The sequence below is a fragment of the Zeus faber genome, assembly GCF_960531495.2.
Source record: "Zeus faber genome assembly, chromosome: 13".
Taxonomy (NCBI): domain Eukaryota; kingdom Metazoa; phylum Chordata; class Actinopteri; order Zeiformes; family Zeidae; genus Zeus; species Zeus faber.
In genome coordinates, this window is record NC_137198.1 from 7,271,985 (window position 1) to 7,289,258 (window position 17,274).

The following is a 17,274-nucleotide window of genomic DNA, read 5'->3' on the forward strand; positions in this document are numbered from 1 at the left end:
GGCAGAAGTGGTCTCCATCTACTTTCCAAAACAAGGGAATCCTCTTGTTGTACAGATATTGTAGCAGCTGTTAAAGTGATGGATTAGTGTTCCCCCTCCACTGTGAATTTCAGCCTTTTTGTGATTTGGCACCTTGTAAATCTCACCGATACCATCTCTTAAAAAAAGAAAAAAGAGAGGAGCGGTGCAGAACGACTCTGGTCCTAACTGAGCGTCTCGTTGTGTATCCGCCCTGCGTGGGCGCAGTTCTTCAGGGCGGAGGCGGAGGCTGTGAGATCCAGAACCAGGGAGGCGTGGTGACGCTCAGGCCGCTGCCGGGCTGCGTCTGCCTGCTCGACGACAGGGAGGTGGCAGAGCCGTGCAGGTTGGCACAGGGTGAGGCTCTACACTCGGAAAACACCACGTTGCATATGTGTCCGTCGCGATATACATCGTGACATACTCCTGGCTGCTGCTGCCTTTAAGATGTTAAGTTTTGAGGTATGGATAGAACAGTGTCTCCTACTGTATATTGTGATACATAGTATATATCATGCCCTATGTATCGTGATATGCATCATACCGTGGCCTCTGTCTCGAGACACACATCGTATCGTGGACTCTGTATTATGATAAATATCGCACTGTGGCCTCTGTTTCGTGGTACTTATCGTATCGAGGCGTCTTTATCGTGATATGTGTCATATCGTGGCCTCTGCATCGTTTCACGTATTGAATTGTGATTTCTGTATAGGGATATGTAGTGTCACGGCCTCAGGTATTGTCATACATATCACATCTAAAATGTATGATTCGTCAATCTACTAGATTATAGATTCATAACTGATAAATGTGGAGCCACATTAAAAATGTGGATAAATCAAGTTGTTTACACAGTATATAGATGATCAGATGTAGTACAACCGTGATTTTCGACTGTCAAGACTTGTATTTCTCTCTGTGTTGTCTCCAGGCTCGGTCATCTCCTTGGGTGGAGTCCATAAGTTCCGCTTCAACCACCCTGCCGAGGCGGCCGTCCTCCGGGAGCGCAGGAGGGTGGGTACAGAGGCCGCTTACCGGGACGACCATGATGATGATGATGATGATGATGATGATGATGATGATGGAAAGGATGATAGGAAATACTCATAATGACAAATATCATATCGAATGGTGGTGTTGGAATGGAGGATAGTTTTTGGCATGGGCAATACCTTAGTTAAAGGGAAAGTTTAAGTAACTAGGTAATCCGTGTTTTTAGATGTCACAAGATAAATGTGACTGTAGTTGTAGGTTCTAAATATTCATATAAACATATAGAATACTGCTTAAACGTATACAGTACTTGGTAATGATGTCGAACTATCACTGTAAAGCAGGATGTGTGGACACAAGAGTTTTGATCAGTTGAACTGTTTTTGAAAATAAAATATAACAAAAGAAGGTATAGTAAGTATGTTATATAAGTCATTTATATTGTAATGATTATTTTCCTGTAAAATAAATAACTGTAATCATAATTTAAATCATTGTCTTTCTACTCAGGCCAGTGAATGTACTCCCACCGGCAGCTACAGCGACCTTAGTGCCAGTGCACTGGACTCCAGGTGCGTACCTTCATTCACAGCAGATTTTGGGTGTTTTGCCTAAGAATCAGAATCAGAATCAGAAATACTTTAATAATCCCAGGGGGAAATTACTTAAGCCTGTGCTATATGTGTGTTCTTACGTATGAACCAGCGTTTCCCTGATCCAGTAATTGGCCGACATATTTAAATCTCTCCGGTCATAATGTCGGGTGAAAGTAATTCCTTCCGAGCAGAATTTAAATTAGTGCTGGGTGGATCATTTCGATGAAGTCTTCAGATCTGAAAGCTTCACCTCTGACCAATCACGTTTGTCGATATAGAACTAAGCCTCGCCCCCTCGTGGACAGGTTGCGCTTGTAAGCACAGTAAACACACACACACACACACACACACACACACACACACACACACACACACACACACACACACACACACACACAGAGTGGAGACAAAGCACAGCGTCCAGAAGAGAAGCAGACAGATGATGTGACGTTGACAGGGACGCGTACAGCCATAGTTTGGCGTTTTGTATTTATATTTTCAAGTTCCGACCGAAAGCAAACGGTGAATATTCATTGTGTAAATTATGTTGACGGGACATCCCAATGAAGACGGACAACAGCACAAATTTTATTCTTTATTTAGACCTACTTACCGTATTTATTTGTTTTTCATTTGATAAAAAATGTATTTTAGTGAAATGTTCATTAAATCGGCTGCACTTGTAAGTGATTGTTCATGAACGGAAATTATTTGATTTCAAGAAATAATATTTGTAATATTTATTTATTTTTAAAATGGCGTTTTATTGAATATTCAATAAAAACTATTATTCATCTACATGCCACATTCATCCAAATGAACCAGCGTGAACCGCATGGATTGGTTGTTTGAGCTTGTGTCAGGAGGTTTTGAAAGATCTGTTTTTACTTTCGACATTTCTCTTTTTAGTTTGCTGTTTATTTCTCTCAGTCTGTGTATTTATGTCTGTTTTTATTCAATTTTATTTTTTTGCAGCTCTGGAGGAGTGGAGCTCCAGGGCCTGTCCCCAGCCGAGGTGTTTCCGGCCAGGCAGCGGGTGGAGGAGCAGCAGAGGTTCGTGGAGCGTCTGAGACTGGAGATCCACGCCGAGCAGAGGAGGGCGGAGAGGGAGCTGGACAGCGAGCAGGCCCGCCTCCACCAGCAGCACACTGAAAGTAAGCACACCACGAAAAACAAATGACACATGATATTCTTAAACAGTTATCCATGATGAAATATCTAACCATGTTTCCATGCTATAACCAATGTCACTATATAGTATATACTGTATATACATAAACAGACTATAGACTAATTTTCCCAGGGGAGATCTCTTTCTAAAGCTCATTTGTCGGTATATGTCATCGCTAACACATTGTGATGTTTTTAATTAATTCACTTGTAATTGTATTATTATTTTGTGTTTTTTCCACATCTGTGCCTTTCTAGTTGTTTTTATTCTCTTCCGCACACTGTAGCTGTTTCAAAGGGTAATGAACAAATAATGAATAATAATCATTGCTCATAATAAATATTCATAATCAAACGCCTTACTCTGGTGATGGTGATTACGCCATTTTTTTTGCTAAGCTATAAATAAAATAAAAAGTTAATTATCTTGTATATACGATCCAATAAAACTGAATATTTGATGCTGGCAGTATATTTGGTTCCGCTCCACACCATAGGATCCCTTCAGGTTTTCCTCTAGTATCCAAGCAAGTTAACTCTGGATCGGTATGGATTGGTATATGTTGTTTTTTCCCATGAATGTTCCACCCACTCATGACCCCGTTCTCCACCCCTCTGCCCACAGTCCAGCAGTGGATCTTGCTGGAGCAGCAGCGCCTGGCGGCCGTGGGTCCGAAGGGGACCCAGGAGTTTGGCGTCCAGGCGGACCTCAGCCCGACTCCCCTCCTGGAAGGACCGACCGCACAGGGCTCAGCAGAGAGTCCGGGAGCTCAGGCCGTGGACCCTCCATCGCAGGCGGTGAGGGCCAGGAAGAGGGCGGTGCAGGACGAGCTGCTGAGGACGCACGCCCTGCGCCGTGCCGAGAGCCGTGCCCGCCGGAAGAGGTTACACTACCAGCTGGAGAGGATTGCCCGCAAGCGGCGCCTCCTGGAGGCCAAGAGGGAGCTGCAGAGGCTGGAGCAGGCCCTGCCTCCAGGGCTGGAGAGCCCGGGGTCCCCTGAACTGGAGTCTCCCTCTCAGCCCAGGGGACGGTCCTCGGCCCTGCGTCGGCACTCCTTCTCTGCCGACCTCCTGTCCCGGCTCTTCCCCCAAAACCCTCCCATATACAGGTCAGCACCTGGGTTATTGCTATTGAGATTTGCACATGATACAGCAGTGATTCTCAACGTTTTTCATATCAAAGTCCCTCAGTTTGAGGCATTTGGCCACCGACCCCATGTGATAAGATTTAGCCTATGGAACCCAGATCTGAGGAGATTTTTTATTAATAGATGTGATTTAGTGTCAGTAACAGTAACTGTGAAAATATTAACAGAACAGTTATAACTGCACATTCTGTAATTGTGCTAACATCTTTTAATTGAAACAATGGTCCAGTTTAAATTGTAATCTTTGCAACCTCTTGAAGGACCCCTGAGAACCACTGCAATACAGGACACTTCCATCTTTGTCTGTTGAGCAATGTTAAAGTTCACTTTGACTTTTTTACTAAGCAGCTAGAATTTAAGAGGGAGAACAACTTCCTAAACATGGGACGTTATCTGACGGAGCGACTGTTTGGGTAGATAAACAAGACACAGATAAACGTAATTAGCTTTATGTTTGGTGTCTGGCGCCACTCTGTTTGCGCCTCTTTATCTCCTTTTTTTTTTTTATATTGAGTGATTACTAATTAAGTGTCTTTTGTTCCCCCTCTCTCAGCCATTTCCTGAAGAGAAACCGACCTGCAGATCTGACCTTGGCTTGTTCCACCTCTGATTCTATGAGCAGAAAGTGGGTCTCTGAGGAGTGTCTTCCGCGTGAAAGGACCCGGAGTTGTTCTAAGGGGGGCTCCTCAGCACGGAGTCAGGGCTCCGAGAGCCGAGCCAGCTCCTCCGAAAACCTCAAGCAGCCGGCCACGGAGGCGACCCCGGCCCCGCCCAACCGAGAGCGTCCAGAAAGGAAACCTCTGCTTCCCAAACGGGGCCTGACATTTAAGAACCCACCGGCTGCTCTGAAGTCGCCGCATAGAACCGCTTTACAGCCAAACGGCAACGAGAACATTAAGGAACCTATGGCTGAAAAAACTGACAACCAGAATGTTTCAAGTATGGATGTCAGCTCTCCCTCCCACAGAGGCAGCAAAGGGATAGAAACAATCAGGAAGGTCTTCTCTTGTTCTGTGGGACCCGGATTAAAGACGGCACTGTCCAAAGTGTTCAGAAAGCCTCCATCAGGACGGAATGGAAGAAGAGGCCATAAACCCTTCGGGAAGATGGACAAATTTCACTGGAAGCAAACAAGTAGAGACGGGAGCTCCAACGACGGCAAGATGAACGGAAACGGCAAGCATGTAATTAAAACAACCATCTCATGCGAGGAGCTCGACCAGAGGACCTTCCTGGAGGATGCCGGACACAGGCGGTGGCACAGCACAGAGGCCCTGACTAACAAGACCAGCGTCTGGGTGGAGAGGCACCAGTGGGCGGAGCTGCCCGGGTGGGAAGAGGACGGGGCTGAGCGGGGCGAACGCTCCTTGGACTGCGAAAGCCTGTTCTCCATGGACTCCCTGTCCTCCGCCTACGCCACCGCCCTGGCAGAGCAGCTGAGGCACGAGGAGGCGGCGCAGAGCGAGGCGGAGAGCGAAGACAGTCAGATGTCCAAAGACTCCTTAGCCGCCGCTGACAGCAGTGTGAAGCGGCGTTCAGCAGGGAGCGTTAATCGGACCACGTACACACAGGAGACGGATTCTTCTCATTGGACCGTAAAGCACGTGATGGTACCTGCCGTCGGTTCTGTTTCAGAAAAAGCTGACAACACTCAGGGAATCCCAAAGGAGGCATATTTGAGCCAAGATGGTTGCCATAAAAGCGGTCCGAGTGGGGAACGCCAGGACGCTCATATACAACCAGATTACAAATGCAGAACCAGCCAAATGTCCAAACTGGGTGAAGAGCTTGGAAGAGCGCAGAGCGGACTGACGGGCAGCCCTCGCTCCCTGAGCAGCTGCAGCGTGAGGGAGCCAGACGTCCAGCTGGCACTCACTGATGCCTGGTCCTCCACCGTTGCGGCGGACAGTTCCAGGATTCACAGGGGGCTCGTGGATTCTGGGAGAAATCTGGAGTTTGGAACAGCCGAGAGCAGCAGCGGCGGCGGAACCAGTCCCGTTAGCGAAGACCTTTCAGACTGTCACGGTGGACCCGTTAACAGCAGCTCCACATCGACCAGTGCTGAAGGGGTTAACCTGACGGTGGAGGAACAGAGCCGCGGCGTTTCAGGCAGTCTAAATGTTCAAGACCCCGACACTCCATTAGAGCAGAGGAATGCGATGAGGTCAGTAAGTCATGCTGTGGTCAAATTGGGCGGCAAACACTGCGATAAGGCCTCAGAAAGTGTGCAGAAGACATCTGTAAATATCCCAAACTGCAGCAGCGAATGTCCAGTTCTTTTGGCCTCCTCAGAAAGCAGAGTTTGTATTTCACCCCCTGGGTGTGACATTCACCATAACAAACTGGCAACACAGGAGCTTATAAAATCCCATCAAGCTTTAACAGACACGCTCCCTGTGGAGGCTTTAAGTGTGACCAATCCCTCAGACCCTGATGTTTGTACCTCAGGTTATCAGTCAAAAGCCCGTTCATCAGCACAGCATTCTGTAGTGGAGCCATCCATTGTCGATAATGTGCTATTGAACCCAGATGAAACTGCAAATTTATACAGTGTAAAGCCGTACGTGGACAGTAATACCAAAGACCCATCGCTCAGAAGTGAAAAAACACTCCACAGGTCGGAAGCCAAAATCCCTGAGCGGCACCTTGCACTGGCGGAGCAGGAGGCTGTTAAATCCGCCTGTAAAAATTCCAGGAAGAGGAACAAAGCGCTACAGAACGGTTTAGTTGGGAGCTTAAAAATTCCAAAGAGGAGCGACAAAGGAGAGTCGGTAACATTCTGTTCCACACCGGTCGACGCCCAGGAAGTGGCTTGGGCTGGTGAGCACAATGACACCAGGGACGGTAAAAAGAAAGAGTCTGACATGGAAACGGACGCACTCAGCCTCCATTCAGACCAGGGTAATGGAAGTGTTAAAATGGATTCCGAGTCCACACTGGCTCCACCAGTGTCTGAACATAGGCGCCAGATAACTGCGGAGCCTGAACACGGCCTTAAAAGTGCCGACATAAGTTCCCAAAAGTGTTCCTCCTTGGAAGAAGGGCAGGAAACCGAACATGGAGTTGTGAAGGGTGACGAATTGTCTGTGGAAAGACCAGCTGCATTGTCCAGCATTGGTGAGCTGGGGGGACGACCGGAAAATCAAAAATGCATACCTCAGTGGGATGCCATCTGCAGCGCCATTGACGTGAGGATCTCCGAAGTGGTGAGGGAGCACATGAGAGTGTCATTGATGGATGGCGATAATATCAGCCAGAGCAGGAGTCAAAGCCCGACTGCCTCGTCATCAACCAGCACTGAAAAGCTCCCCTCCACAGGACACCGTGCCCATGGCCTGGAAGAGAGCGAGGGAGAACGGCAGCGGAGGGATGAATGGAGTGATGCAGAGATAAAGGGGACAGTACATAAAGAATGTCCTCTGATGCAAGAGGGTGACATAAAACGAGGCAGTGCATTCCACCGAAACGGGGGAATAATGTCAGATGTGTCGAGCACAAAGAGCCAAGACGAGAGCAAAATGTTGGAAATGTCTGTGAAAATGATCCGTGAGGTCGGGTGTGCAGCAAATTTTACAGGAACTGCAGACAGCCCACTGAATAATCCATACGCTTCCTGTAGTAATCTGACCGTAAGCGACGACGAAAATTCCGGTCATGTATACCCCGATGGCCCCGCATCGCAACTTGATAGAAGCGGCTCGGGAAATGGGGCCATGTCACTAACACAAAGCGTTGTATCTCATAGAACCTCTGCAGAGAGCGACACAGGCGTTGTGGAACTTGAGGGTCAGGTCAGACACACAGAGACATGCCATCCTGCTCCCAGCAGCGCCAGCGTGGACTCCAAACAATTTGACAGCCAGACCTGTCTGGTCGCACCGGTGTTGAAACCCGAGGCCCCGCAACCTCCAAACATCCACCCCGATACGTCATCAAGCAAGGGTGGCGCAGGAATAAACACGGACTGCACTCAGTTAAAGGATGGCAGTGTAAATTCAACATCCAGTCTTCAACATGAACGAAACGCACCAATGGTGTTCGGTAAACATTCCCAAGAAGGTCTTGACGCGTCTGTTGCCGTGACGTCGTTCTGTGGCGGAGGGCGGAGCAGCCACAGTGCCTCAAAATCACTTGGAGCCATTCCGAGGCATTTGGGTGATGAATGTAGTGTTGAGGCCGGAATAGAAAGTGGCAAGCGGCACATCCCAGCACAGCAACAGGCGAGCGGTCCACCAACCCAGTCACAAAGCTTTGACGAGACTTGCGTGTTCAATATCAATTACAACAACAAAAGTACATTTCCAAATTGTCAGCCCGTGATTGAAAACCTAATCCAAAACAACACATCAGATTTTATTATGCTCAAAAATGAAAACGAGTCAACGGACGTGATGGTACCTGCCGACAACAACCTGTGCCAGGCTCCAGAGATGGTATTATTAGAATCCCCAAATGAAATGAGCGGTGGTGTGTCTCCGCCGTCACCCGCGGATGGAGGGGGTGTTTCTGAAATCATGACGACCAAACAGACAAACGCAAAACTGGTTCCCTGTGCTTCACAGCCCAGAAAGGGAAAGTTGAAGAGGTTCAGGAGGTCAAAGGTCGCAGCTCACCCCAGCTCCTCGTCTGACTCGGCAGTCAGTTCCTCATCAGAGGACGAAGGTGAGAGGAGCTGTCAGGTGCATCGCGGTAGGCCTTCATCATCACGGGTGAAGCCTGCGACTCAGGCTCATGGTAAACCGACAGACACGCGGCTAGGAAGCGGTAATGCACCAACTTATATGCTAATGCCAAAGAGTAGGTCATCAGTGGAAACCTTCTCTACTGACGTTTTGCCTAAAATTGAGTGTCAATATGGAGATGTCCCCTTGGCTCAACTCTTACACATTCAAGAAACACAGAAAAAGAGCAATAAGGAGAAAACCCTCCGCTGTTCTAAAGAGGAAACTCGTGCTACGCTCAAACCGCAGGAATCTCAGATGCATTTTGCCTCGAGTGACATCAACCCCTTTGTTCACCAGTGGCAGGGTGACGACTCCGTCCAGAAGTGTTATAAAAACCCGGCGTTCGGAAGTGCGGCCGACCTGTCTGTGTGCAAGTCCCCGCTCTTAAACAGTGCCGAAAAGCGTGTGACGAGATGCTGCAGCGTTGACAATGGCTTGAACGGGCAGAACTCTCCTTTCAACTCGCATCTAAGTACTTTTGCGAACAACAAGGGACTCTCCAGCACTCTGAGCAGCATCGAAGACTACGCAGAACAAGGGAAACCACAGTCTCAACAGTCCTCCGGTGTTGACAATCTTTCCAGCCCGACTATGAACAGCGTCTCTTCGTGCGATGGCGTCCCCGGCGGTCTGGCCAACGGCTCCGGACGCGCGGAGAAGATTATGCTGCCGGCGTACTCCTCAGAGCCGGAATCTCAGGGAAAGAAAAGCCAGGTCCAAACCCGGAGGACCTTGGAGCATGGCACTCAGACCGAATTTCTCAACACCATACGTGCTGGTGCTAGATCTGCTACCGCGATGAGTGACCCGAAGAAGAAACAGCGCCACCTACGGAGCAGCACTCATGGTGCCCCAACACGAAAAGCCACGGAGGACGTTAGGGAATCTCCCACATGGGCCAGCATGGAGACCATGTCTGCACACCTGTCCCAGCTGATCCACAGCACTTCAGACCTGCTGGGTGACGTCCAAGGAATGAGAACCGGGGAGCCTCTCAAATCCAGCACCTGGGGGAGCGATAACGTCTCAAATACGAGTGTGACATACAGCTACTCCAGGGACTGGTCCGGGAGAGATTGTTCAACTCAAACGGCGGTGGATATTGGCATCCAGACGGCGGCACCGTCTACGCCTTTGGAGAATGAAATCTCTGTTCATCACACATCACCCACAGTGAGTTCCAAATCACACAACGTCAACGTGATTGTCAAAGTGATTGGTGATGTCCTGAATGTCTCTCAAGGGGGGGATTTTCCTGCTGTGGTCACTGCTAAAGCTAAGTCGGACGGGTGGAATAAAAATAGGACTGAAATGGATATCAATACCTTTGCTGTGAAGCTAAGTCCTGAGCCGCGATCACAGAATTCCCCACACGGCGCGCCCTCTGTGGAAAAGTTCACCGAATTGGAGAGGAGGTTACGATCAGCTTGTTCTATCGGATCCGTGCAAAGCGCGCCTGAGGCAGTTTGTCCCAAAGGTGTTGGAGTATCTGAAACCGCAGGCAGATCATTAAAAAACGGCTGCCAATGCAATCACAGCGCTTCCATTAAAATGGACCCATCTCTGTGCTGCATCAAACAGGGCAGATTCACAGACCGTGCGTCGTCCCCCATCCTCACTGTGGGAGCAAGGCAGAGCACCAAGCCCAGAGGGAAACAGTCTACGCCGTCCATCCCAAAACAGCCAGTGTCTAAGACCCAAGACGGAAACAAAGGGCAAGTAGCTTCACATGCTAAAGAACGCCTGTCCACGCCCTGCTTCAGTCTCAGCGCACAGTCCCAAAGCTCAACAGTTACACACCAAGACGCAATTCACAAAAAGCTCCGCGACGATTCCTCCAATAAATCAATCGAATCCCTGTCGTTTGAGAGCGTAACTGATCTGAGTTTTTCCAGTTCTACGGGAGAAGACCGAGCCGCTATGAGCCCTGGATCATTGATGGGCAGACGTACTGACAATGAAGGAGGAAATGTGGCTCGTAGAGACATGGACAATCAGCCCCTCCACAAGTGGCACATGACCTTACAGCAAAGTCCCGCACAGAGACCTCCTACTTCCAGTAATCACAACACTACGCAAAATCCTACCACTCCCACATTCAGGCATGCCAAGGAGGATGAACTGCATGACAACGTTGCCCACACGACGCAGAAGATCATGAAATACCAACTCACGTCAACGGATGATGCTGGGGAGTACTGTCGCAACGTTTACGATCGTTCCTTGATCGGTGCGAGGACTGTCCTTCCTCAGGAGGACGACGTAGAGTCTCTGGCTCCCAGCGAGTGCAACACAGACATCCTTCTCAACATCAAGCCCATTGGCGGTCTGCCCTCACCCGTGGACCACCAGTCCCCGCCTCAGGACCACCAGAGGCTCCCGGACGACCTGCCTGTGCACAACAAGTTCACCAACTGGTCAGGCATCAGTCACCGGCAGTCAGAACGACTATCCAACTGCCCTCACAATCAGGACGTCTGTGACGGGCGGAGACAGCGTTCCGAGTGGACGGAGGAGGCGGAGGGCTACGAGTGGAGGGCGAGGGAGATTGAGAGGCTGCGACGGGAGAGGGAGCGCGTCATGGCCACGGTCCACCTCAACGTGAACCCTCCCCGGCTGACGGTGGAGCTGGCCGAGGCCAGGCTCCACCATGGCCTGGGAGAGACGGACGCCCTGCTGAGGATGCTCTCACCGGCCTCCAGGGAGGGCAGGGAGCCTCCAGCCGCCGGCCCCACCAAGCAGCAGCTCTACGACAGGTAGGACGGACGCTGGATCCCCCCCTCCCCGTATGCGATATGTCTGTGAATTGGCATCATAATACAAAATGAGCCAAGACTGGTTTGAATACAGGTTTTAAACCAGTGGTTCTCATCTGCTCCGGCCTCAGGATCCAGATTTCTCCTCAGCCAAAATACTTTTGTGTAGTGTTAAAAAGACAAAGCAAACCCAAATTAAAATAAGGGCTAAAAACCAAATAAAATTTGGTTTTTAATTAATAGCAGCGAATTTCCTAAGTTTCCAAAATATTCTTTTCTCTTGACAGCAATAAAATGCAAGTAGGCCTCACAATAACACCAGGAAAATAGAAAGGTTAACCCCTGCTTTGCCCTTGCTTTGCTTTGACAAAGTGAACTTACTGTATGTGCCCGCGGCCCACTCAAAATGGACCCGCCAGTTGAGAAACACTCGGCTAAAATCAATTTGTGCGAAAACATGAAAAGCCAATCATGCATTATTAAGAGGAAACGAGTAAAACAAAGTGACTTATATATAAATGTATTTCTGTTATAAATAAATGATTACACATGACTCACAACACGAAATGTACTTGTATGAAACCTTGCCAATGACTGAAGATATTCCCTCCTTTCCATCTCCTCAGGCACAGGAGGAGTATCGAAGGCTTCCGGCAGGAGAGGGAGGCCCGGCTGCAGAGCTGCCGAAGGGCCCGCAGCCTCAGCCCCGGCAGGGTCCCGCTCTCCCCGCCCCGGGATCAGGACCCTCCTCCCCCCAGGACGCCGGCCTCCCCGAGCCGGAGGAGGGATCACCTGCAGCAGCTCCGCAGAGAAGTGGTCCACAGCACCCGGTAAGAGCCTTAAAAAAGAAACAAAAGAAAGACATGTTTTATTATAGTTTAACCCAAGATTGTTTGATTTTATTATGCGCCGTAATAGCCAGATAACGTAAACCCTTATGGATCGTTTTAAAATTGGCCCTTTTTTTTTTTCCCGGACTAGAAGGGATTTCTCTCTCTGGAATGGAACAAATCCCCCGTTAGGCATGCTGTTAGAAAATGCATCTACTTTTTTTAAGTTTTTCCAATATTCCCGTGAACCATTTTTTTTACAAGACAGGGCCTCAAATCTCCCAGTTCCATCAACTTATATTATCATATATTATCATTTCATTTCCAAGGCCGAGTGCGGCGGTTAAATATTTATTCTGGCAGCGTATTGTGAAATAATATACATGCAATAACATTGTTCAAACCGCAATAACTTAGTAAATACATATTATAATTTACAAGTATAATTTATAACAATACCTCATCCCGCGCAGAGACTCACATTTGTATATTCTGTTTATTTTCATATATTTGGCTATTTCTGTTCTGTACTTTTTGTCTATTTGTCTATATTTGGCCATTTTTATTTTTTACTTTAACGTTTATTCCAGTTTATTTTGTAAAAAAAAATTATTCAGACTGGTAAATGAACCAGACGGAATATACTCATTCTAATTGAAATTCCGATGATTTACTTTTACTTCTCCCCACTCCTTCACTTCATCTGTCCCTTTCTTTTTCGACACCAGAATACCGGAGCCGCCCAGCGGGGAAGGCCAGTGCCCGTCTGAGATCGAGCAGCTGCTTCGGGACTACGGCCGCGCACGCGAGGAGGCGCGGGCGGAGATAGCGAGGGCGAGGGAGCGGCTGCGAGCGAGGACGGAGCAGGAGAAGAGGCGGCTCCGGCAGCAGGAGGCTGCGGCCGCGCCCAAGGCGCCCAGGGTGAGCGACCTTGAGTCAGGGCTTGGATTTGTCAGAGCAGGCCCCCTGGCTGGAGGCGGTTCTGGAGGTCATCGTCAGCTGTTTTCATCCGTTCCAGGGGGAGACGCGGGGGACCCTGTCCCTGACCCTGGTTACCGTGCTCGGCTGGAAATTAATTAATTAATACATGTGTTAGTGAGTTTTTCGCAGCAATATCACACTTTTCTATTTTCATTGTGTGTGTTAAAAACCGGTATTTGTTTCAAAAAGTTGCTTCGGAAAAATATTGAAATATAATAAATTATATCAACAAATTCTATATATTATATAGGAAAAACATATAAAATATATCTATTACATTTTTTTGCATCATATTATATCTAAACTGTAGTACAGGTGTTGTTTTTGACATTACAGAGTCATTAAATTTATTTCAAGAAACATTTTTACTATATTACTAGATACCAGAGGATCAAATATTTTCCTTCCCTTCCTGCTACAGCAATGCATGACTTTTTATCTTGTTTTATTTGATCTTTGTTTTACCAGGTTAGTCTCATTGAGATTCAAAACGTCTTTTACAAGAATACGCAAAGTTTAAGGCATAACACAGGAAATGCCCTCGCGCCTCGGTGTAAAACCACGTTCACACCTTGAAGCACAAATACATATATAGAAGTAGGACTCTGGGAGGTGAAGCATGAACCATCTCCTGCCGCACTCACGGTGTTATGTTTTGTTGTGTTTTTGTTGTATTTTGGGGCTCTGTGCAGGCGGACGGCAGGTGGTGCAGCAGGACCAGCAGCAGCACGCTGTGCAGCTCCACCCTCAGCCTCTCCTCCGGTCACACCTCGGGCTACGTCAGCGGAAACACCGCCCTACCCAGAGACGCCTCCAGGGGCAGCGTGGAGCCACAGGTGGGTGCTACCGCGCGGCTTCATTTATTTCTATTTTTTGCGGTGTTGGTGCTTTGATGTTTTTGTTTTGATGGTTTAATGAGTTTTACAGTTTTAGCATCTGTGTAATGGAGGTTTTTTTCATCAACACTTTAGAATATCACTTTTAATGAAATTTAATATTTAAGCCATTGGGTTGTTTTTTTAATAATCTAACAAAAATGAACGCAAAGACATTGTGTCACATGAAAGTGATTTTATCAAGTTATTAAAGTATGTTTTTTTCTTTAATTAAAAAAAATTGATTAACTCTGAAATCAATGTCATTGCTAATACTTTACTACTAGTTACAAATATTGATAACATAATAATGAAGTTATTCAAATTTTTCAATAGTTTGGGAAGCAGTGTGTGAAACCACTAAAAACATCAGTGACATGTATAACCGTGCTTGTTATTATGGGCTGCTGCTCATAGTTAGTGAGACTCCTGAAGGATTCATTCTCAGTGAACAAATCTTTGACTTGGGAGTCTGGAGTCACTCTGGAAATAGACTCGGCGATCAAGATCGACTCACGAATTAAAAAATGATTATTGCTCAATCAATTGTAGACCAACGCAAAAAAAAATCCAAAAAAAGACATCTGCCGAAATTCATATTGAATGTGACTCATTTACTCTTTGCATTCCGCCACAATAAATGAATTTAACAGAATTAAATGATTCCTGTGAGAATTCCGTTCACAACTCGGAGCCGAAGCGACTCCTCTGACCCTCACTCAACCAACTGAGTCAAATGATAAGAGAGTCTGAAAACAGAACCACTCCTTTTTTAACTGACTCGTCAAGAATCGAATCTCCAGAAGCTCAAAACCCTTTTCATCGCCGGGAGCATCCGTTGCTTCCAGAGTGCAACTTGTTCCGATGAACGCGGCGCTGCTGCACCGCTGGAACCGAGGAATCAGTGCAGCCTTGCGACACAAGAGCTGGTTTCCATTATATATACACAAGTGGAATTTGAAAAATATTCCTGGCACACTTGGCGAGCTCTCACGGCGCGGTTGAAAAACACTGTTTTGGACATTATTTCACCATATGTGGTTAAATTGTATGTGACGTATGCGATTATCGTGAAACCATCACTCATGAGAATCCAACGCAATTAGGGCACGATAAATTAAAAGTACATTGTTTTTATAGATATGTATATATATATTTTTTTTTTGGTTGCTAGGATACGGGGGACCAGAATGAGGTACTGAAGCTTTGGACACGCCCCCCAGTGTGTGTCCCTCAGAGTGGGAGGAGCCACAGAACCTGGCTCTCTTCACAAGGTAAAATAACACACTGTGGATACCGACCATTTCATTCATTTTTCTGCACCTCAAATCAGCTGCTTTTGGACTCTTTGGAGATTTCTGCTTCAATTTTTCTCGCTTATTCATTTTTCGGTCATTTTTGTTGTTTATCAACAGCTTTATTGCACATTCCTGTTTAACTGTACTGTTGATTGTTTGAAGAGGGATTCGACCTGCGTGTGTTTGGTCTAGATCTATCGGGATTCGAGCCCCTGCTGACGTCCTCCCCGGCGTCGGCCCACGCCTCCGTCCTCCGCCAGCGCACCGCCTCCTTCGGCTCCTCCACCTCCTGCTCCTCCTCCTCCTCCATATCCTCGGCCTACCAGCACATCGCCTCCAGTCTGCTGGAACGAGCTTTGGCCGAGGTGAAATATATCAGACCATAAGAGTTCAGTTTTTGCACGTGAAAAGCGGCAGTGTGCTGCGGTGCGTTCAGGCTACAATGCGTAAAAAAACAATTCCAGCTCGGGTGTACTGAAGTTTCGGAGCCGACACGACGGCCTGAAGTTACTTAAGTCAAGTTTTTTTATTGGAACTTGGCGCAAAACAAAGTAAATAAGTCGCATATATAAAATAATGTCGTCATTGACGTTAAAACGTCAACATTTCTGTTGTAAAACTCCTGTTTTCCGCAAAAACTGTATAAAGGAAGTTTCCTCTCATTCCTCTCAACCGCTCATTCATGGAAACCTGTACATTTCCAGCTGAGCAAATGAATGGCTGTTGTACTGTGAAAAAGGAGCGTTACTCGATATTTATGTTTCATTTTGTGATACCTAACTCAGACGCAGTTCATCTGACAACCATTAGGGGTTTGAGGATCCGACTGTCGGATGAGATTACGGATTCGGTGTGAAGCGGGCTCTAAAACTTCAGTGTCAGCTTCAAATAAATGGCTTAGTGTTAAGTAAATGTAAAATATTATAGTACAATGCTTCCAAAGGGCTGAAAATGAGTCACAAAGCCCTTTTGTGGTTTGCTAAATACATATTCATCAAACAGTATTACACTGGCCTTCTCCATGGATTACTTCCTGTGTGTACTTTATTCAACGTGGAGGTAATTACTGGGTGTGTTATTATCAGGATAGTCAGATTAAAATGCCCTTTTCTCTTCAGATCCGTGCGGCTGCTGCGGGGGACGTGTCCAACCTGGTCCGGGGCGAGGTCGCAGCAGGGTGGAGGTTAGACCAGTATTTCTCTCTAATTTCGACAGGACCTTGGTGGGAAGCCTCATTCTGAAAAGCAGAGGACAAAAGCTGGCTCCGCTTTCAGGCTGTTAACAATTCGAATAGGGGAGGAAATGCAAGATGATTGCTTTTTGGGGAGGTTTTTTCTGAGGTTATGAAGTTGTTGTTTTTTAAGTCGACACGATGAAACGACGCATTTTGCCTTTATTAAAAAAAAAAAAAAAGACAACGGAAAATGTGAGTCTTATTTTTTGATCGTTGGGAGTCAGAGTGAGTGATTGGCATCAGCATCTTTTAAATCTGTGGAAGCCGGTATGGGTGGATGGATGGATCGATAGAAAGATAAAAAAGAAATTAAGTTTTATTTTTATTCATTTGTATGATTTTTTAACAGTCACCAGGGCAGCGAGCGAGGGGTCCAGGCCTACTACAAGCCCCACTCCAGCCCGTCCGTCCACGGGTTCCTGGGGGCCGGGGAGCTGGACGGGCCCCCGGCCGCTCTGTGGGATCTGATCCAACAACCCTCCAGGAGCCACCTGTACCACCCGGCGGTGCGCTCCGCCTGGACCCGGCCACTAGATGGCAGCACCCAGCTGGGTGAGCCGCACCTTGGGTTCACTCGCTCACACTTTCCCAGATTAAAGTACTGGAGGTTTTTTAATGATGATTTTCAGTTTTTCAAGAGTTATGGGT

At 47.4% G+C, this 17,274-nt stretch overlaps 1 protein-coding gene across 1 annotated transcript in view; it reads left to right on the top strand.

Annotated features, from left to right (window-relative positions):
- Nucleotides 1-17,274, top strand: part of stard9 (StAR-related lipid transfer (START) domain containing 9) — a 55,792-nt gene that overhangs the window by 34,756 nt on the left and 3,762 nt on the right. Inside the window, exons 17-29 of the mRNA XM_080012728.1 lie at nt 247-375; nt 953-1,035; nt 1,525-1,586; nt 2,586-2,764; nt 3,406-3,889; nt 4,482-11,408; nt 12,035-12,238; nt 12,967-13,159; nt 13,912-14,055; nt 15,269-15,368; nt 15,585-15,757; nt 16,511-16,575; nt 16,976-17,178. Coding sequence (XP_079868854.1) covers nt 247-375; nt 953-1,035; nt 1,525-1,586; nt 2,586-2,764; nt 3,406-3,889; nt 4,482-11,408; nt 12,035-12,238; nt 12,967-13,159; nt 13,912-14,055; nt 15,269-15,368; nt 15,585-15,757; nt 16,511-16,575; nt 16,976-17,178 — 8,946 coding nt within the window. The remainder of the gene's footprint in view (nt 1-246; nt 376-952; nt 1,036-1,524; nt 1,587-2,585; nt 2,765-3,405; nt 3,890-4,481; nt 11,409-12,034; nt 12,239-12,966; nt 13,160-13,911; nt 14,056-15,268; nt 15,369-15,584; nt 15,758-16,510; nt 16,576-16,975; nt 17,179-17,274) is intronic.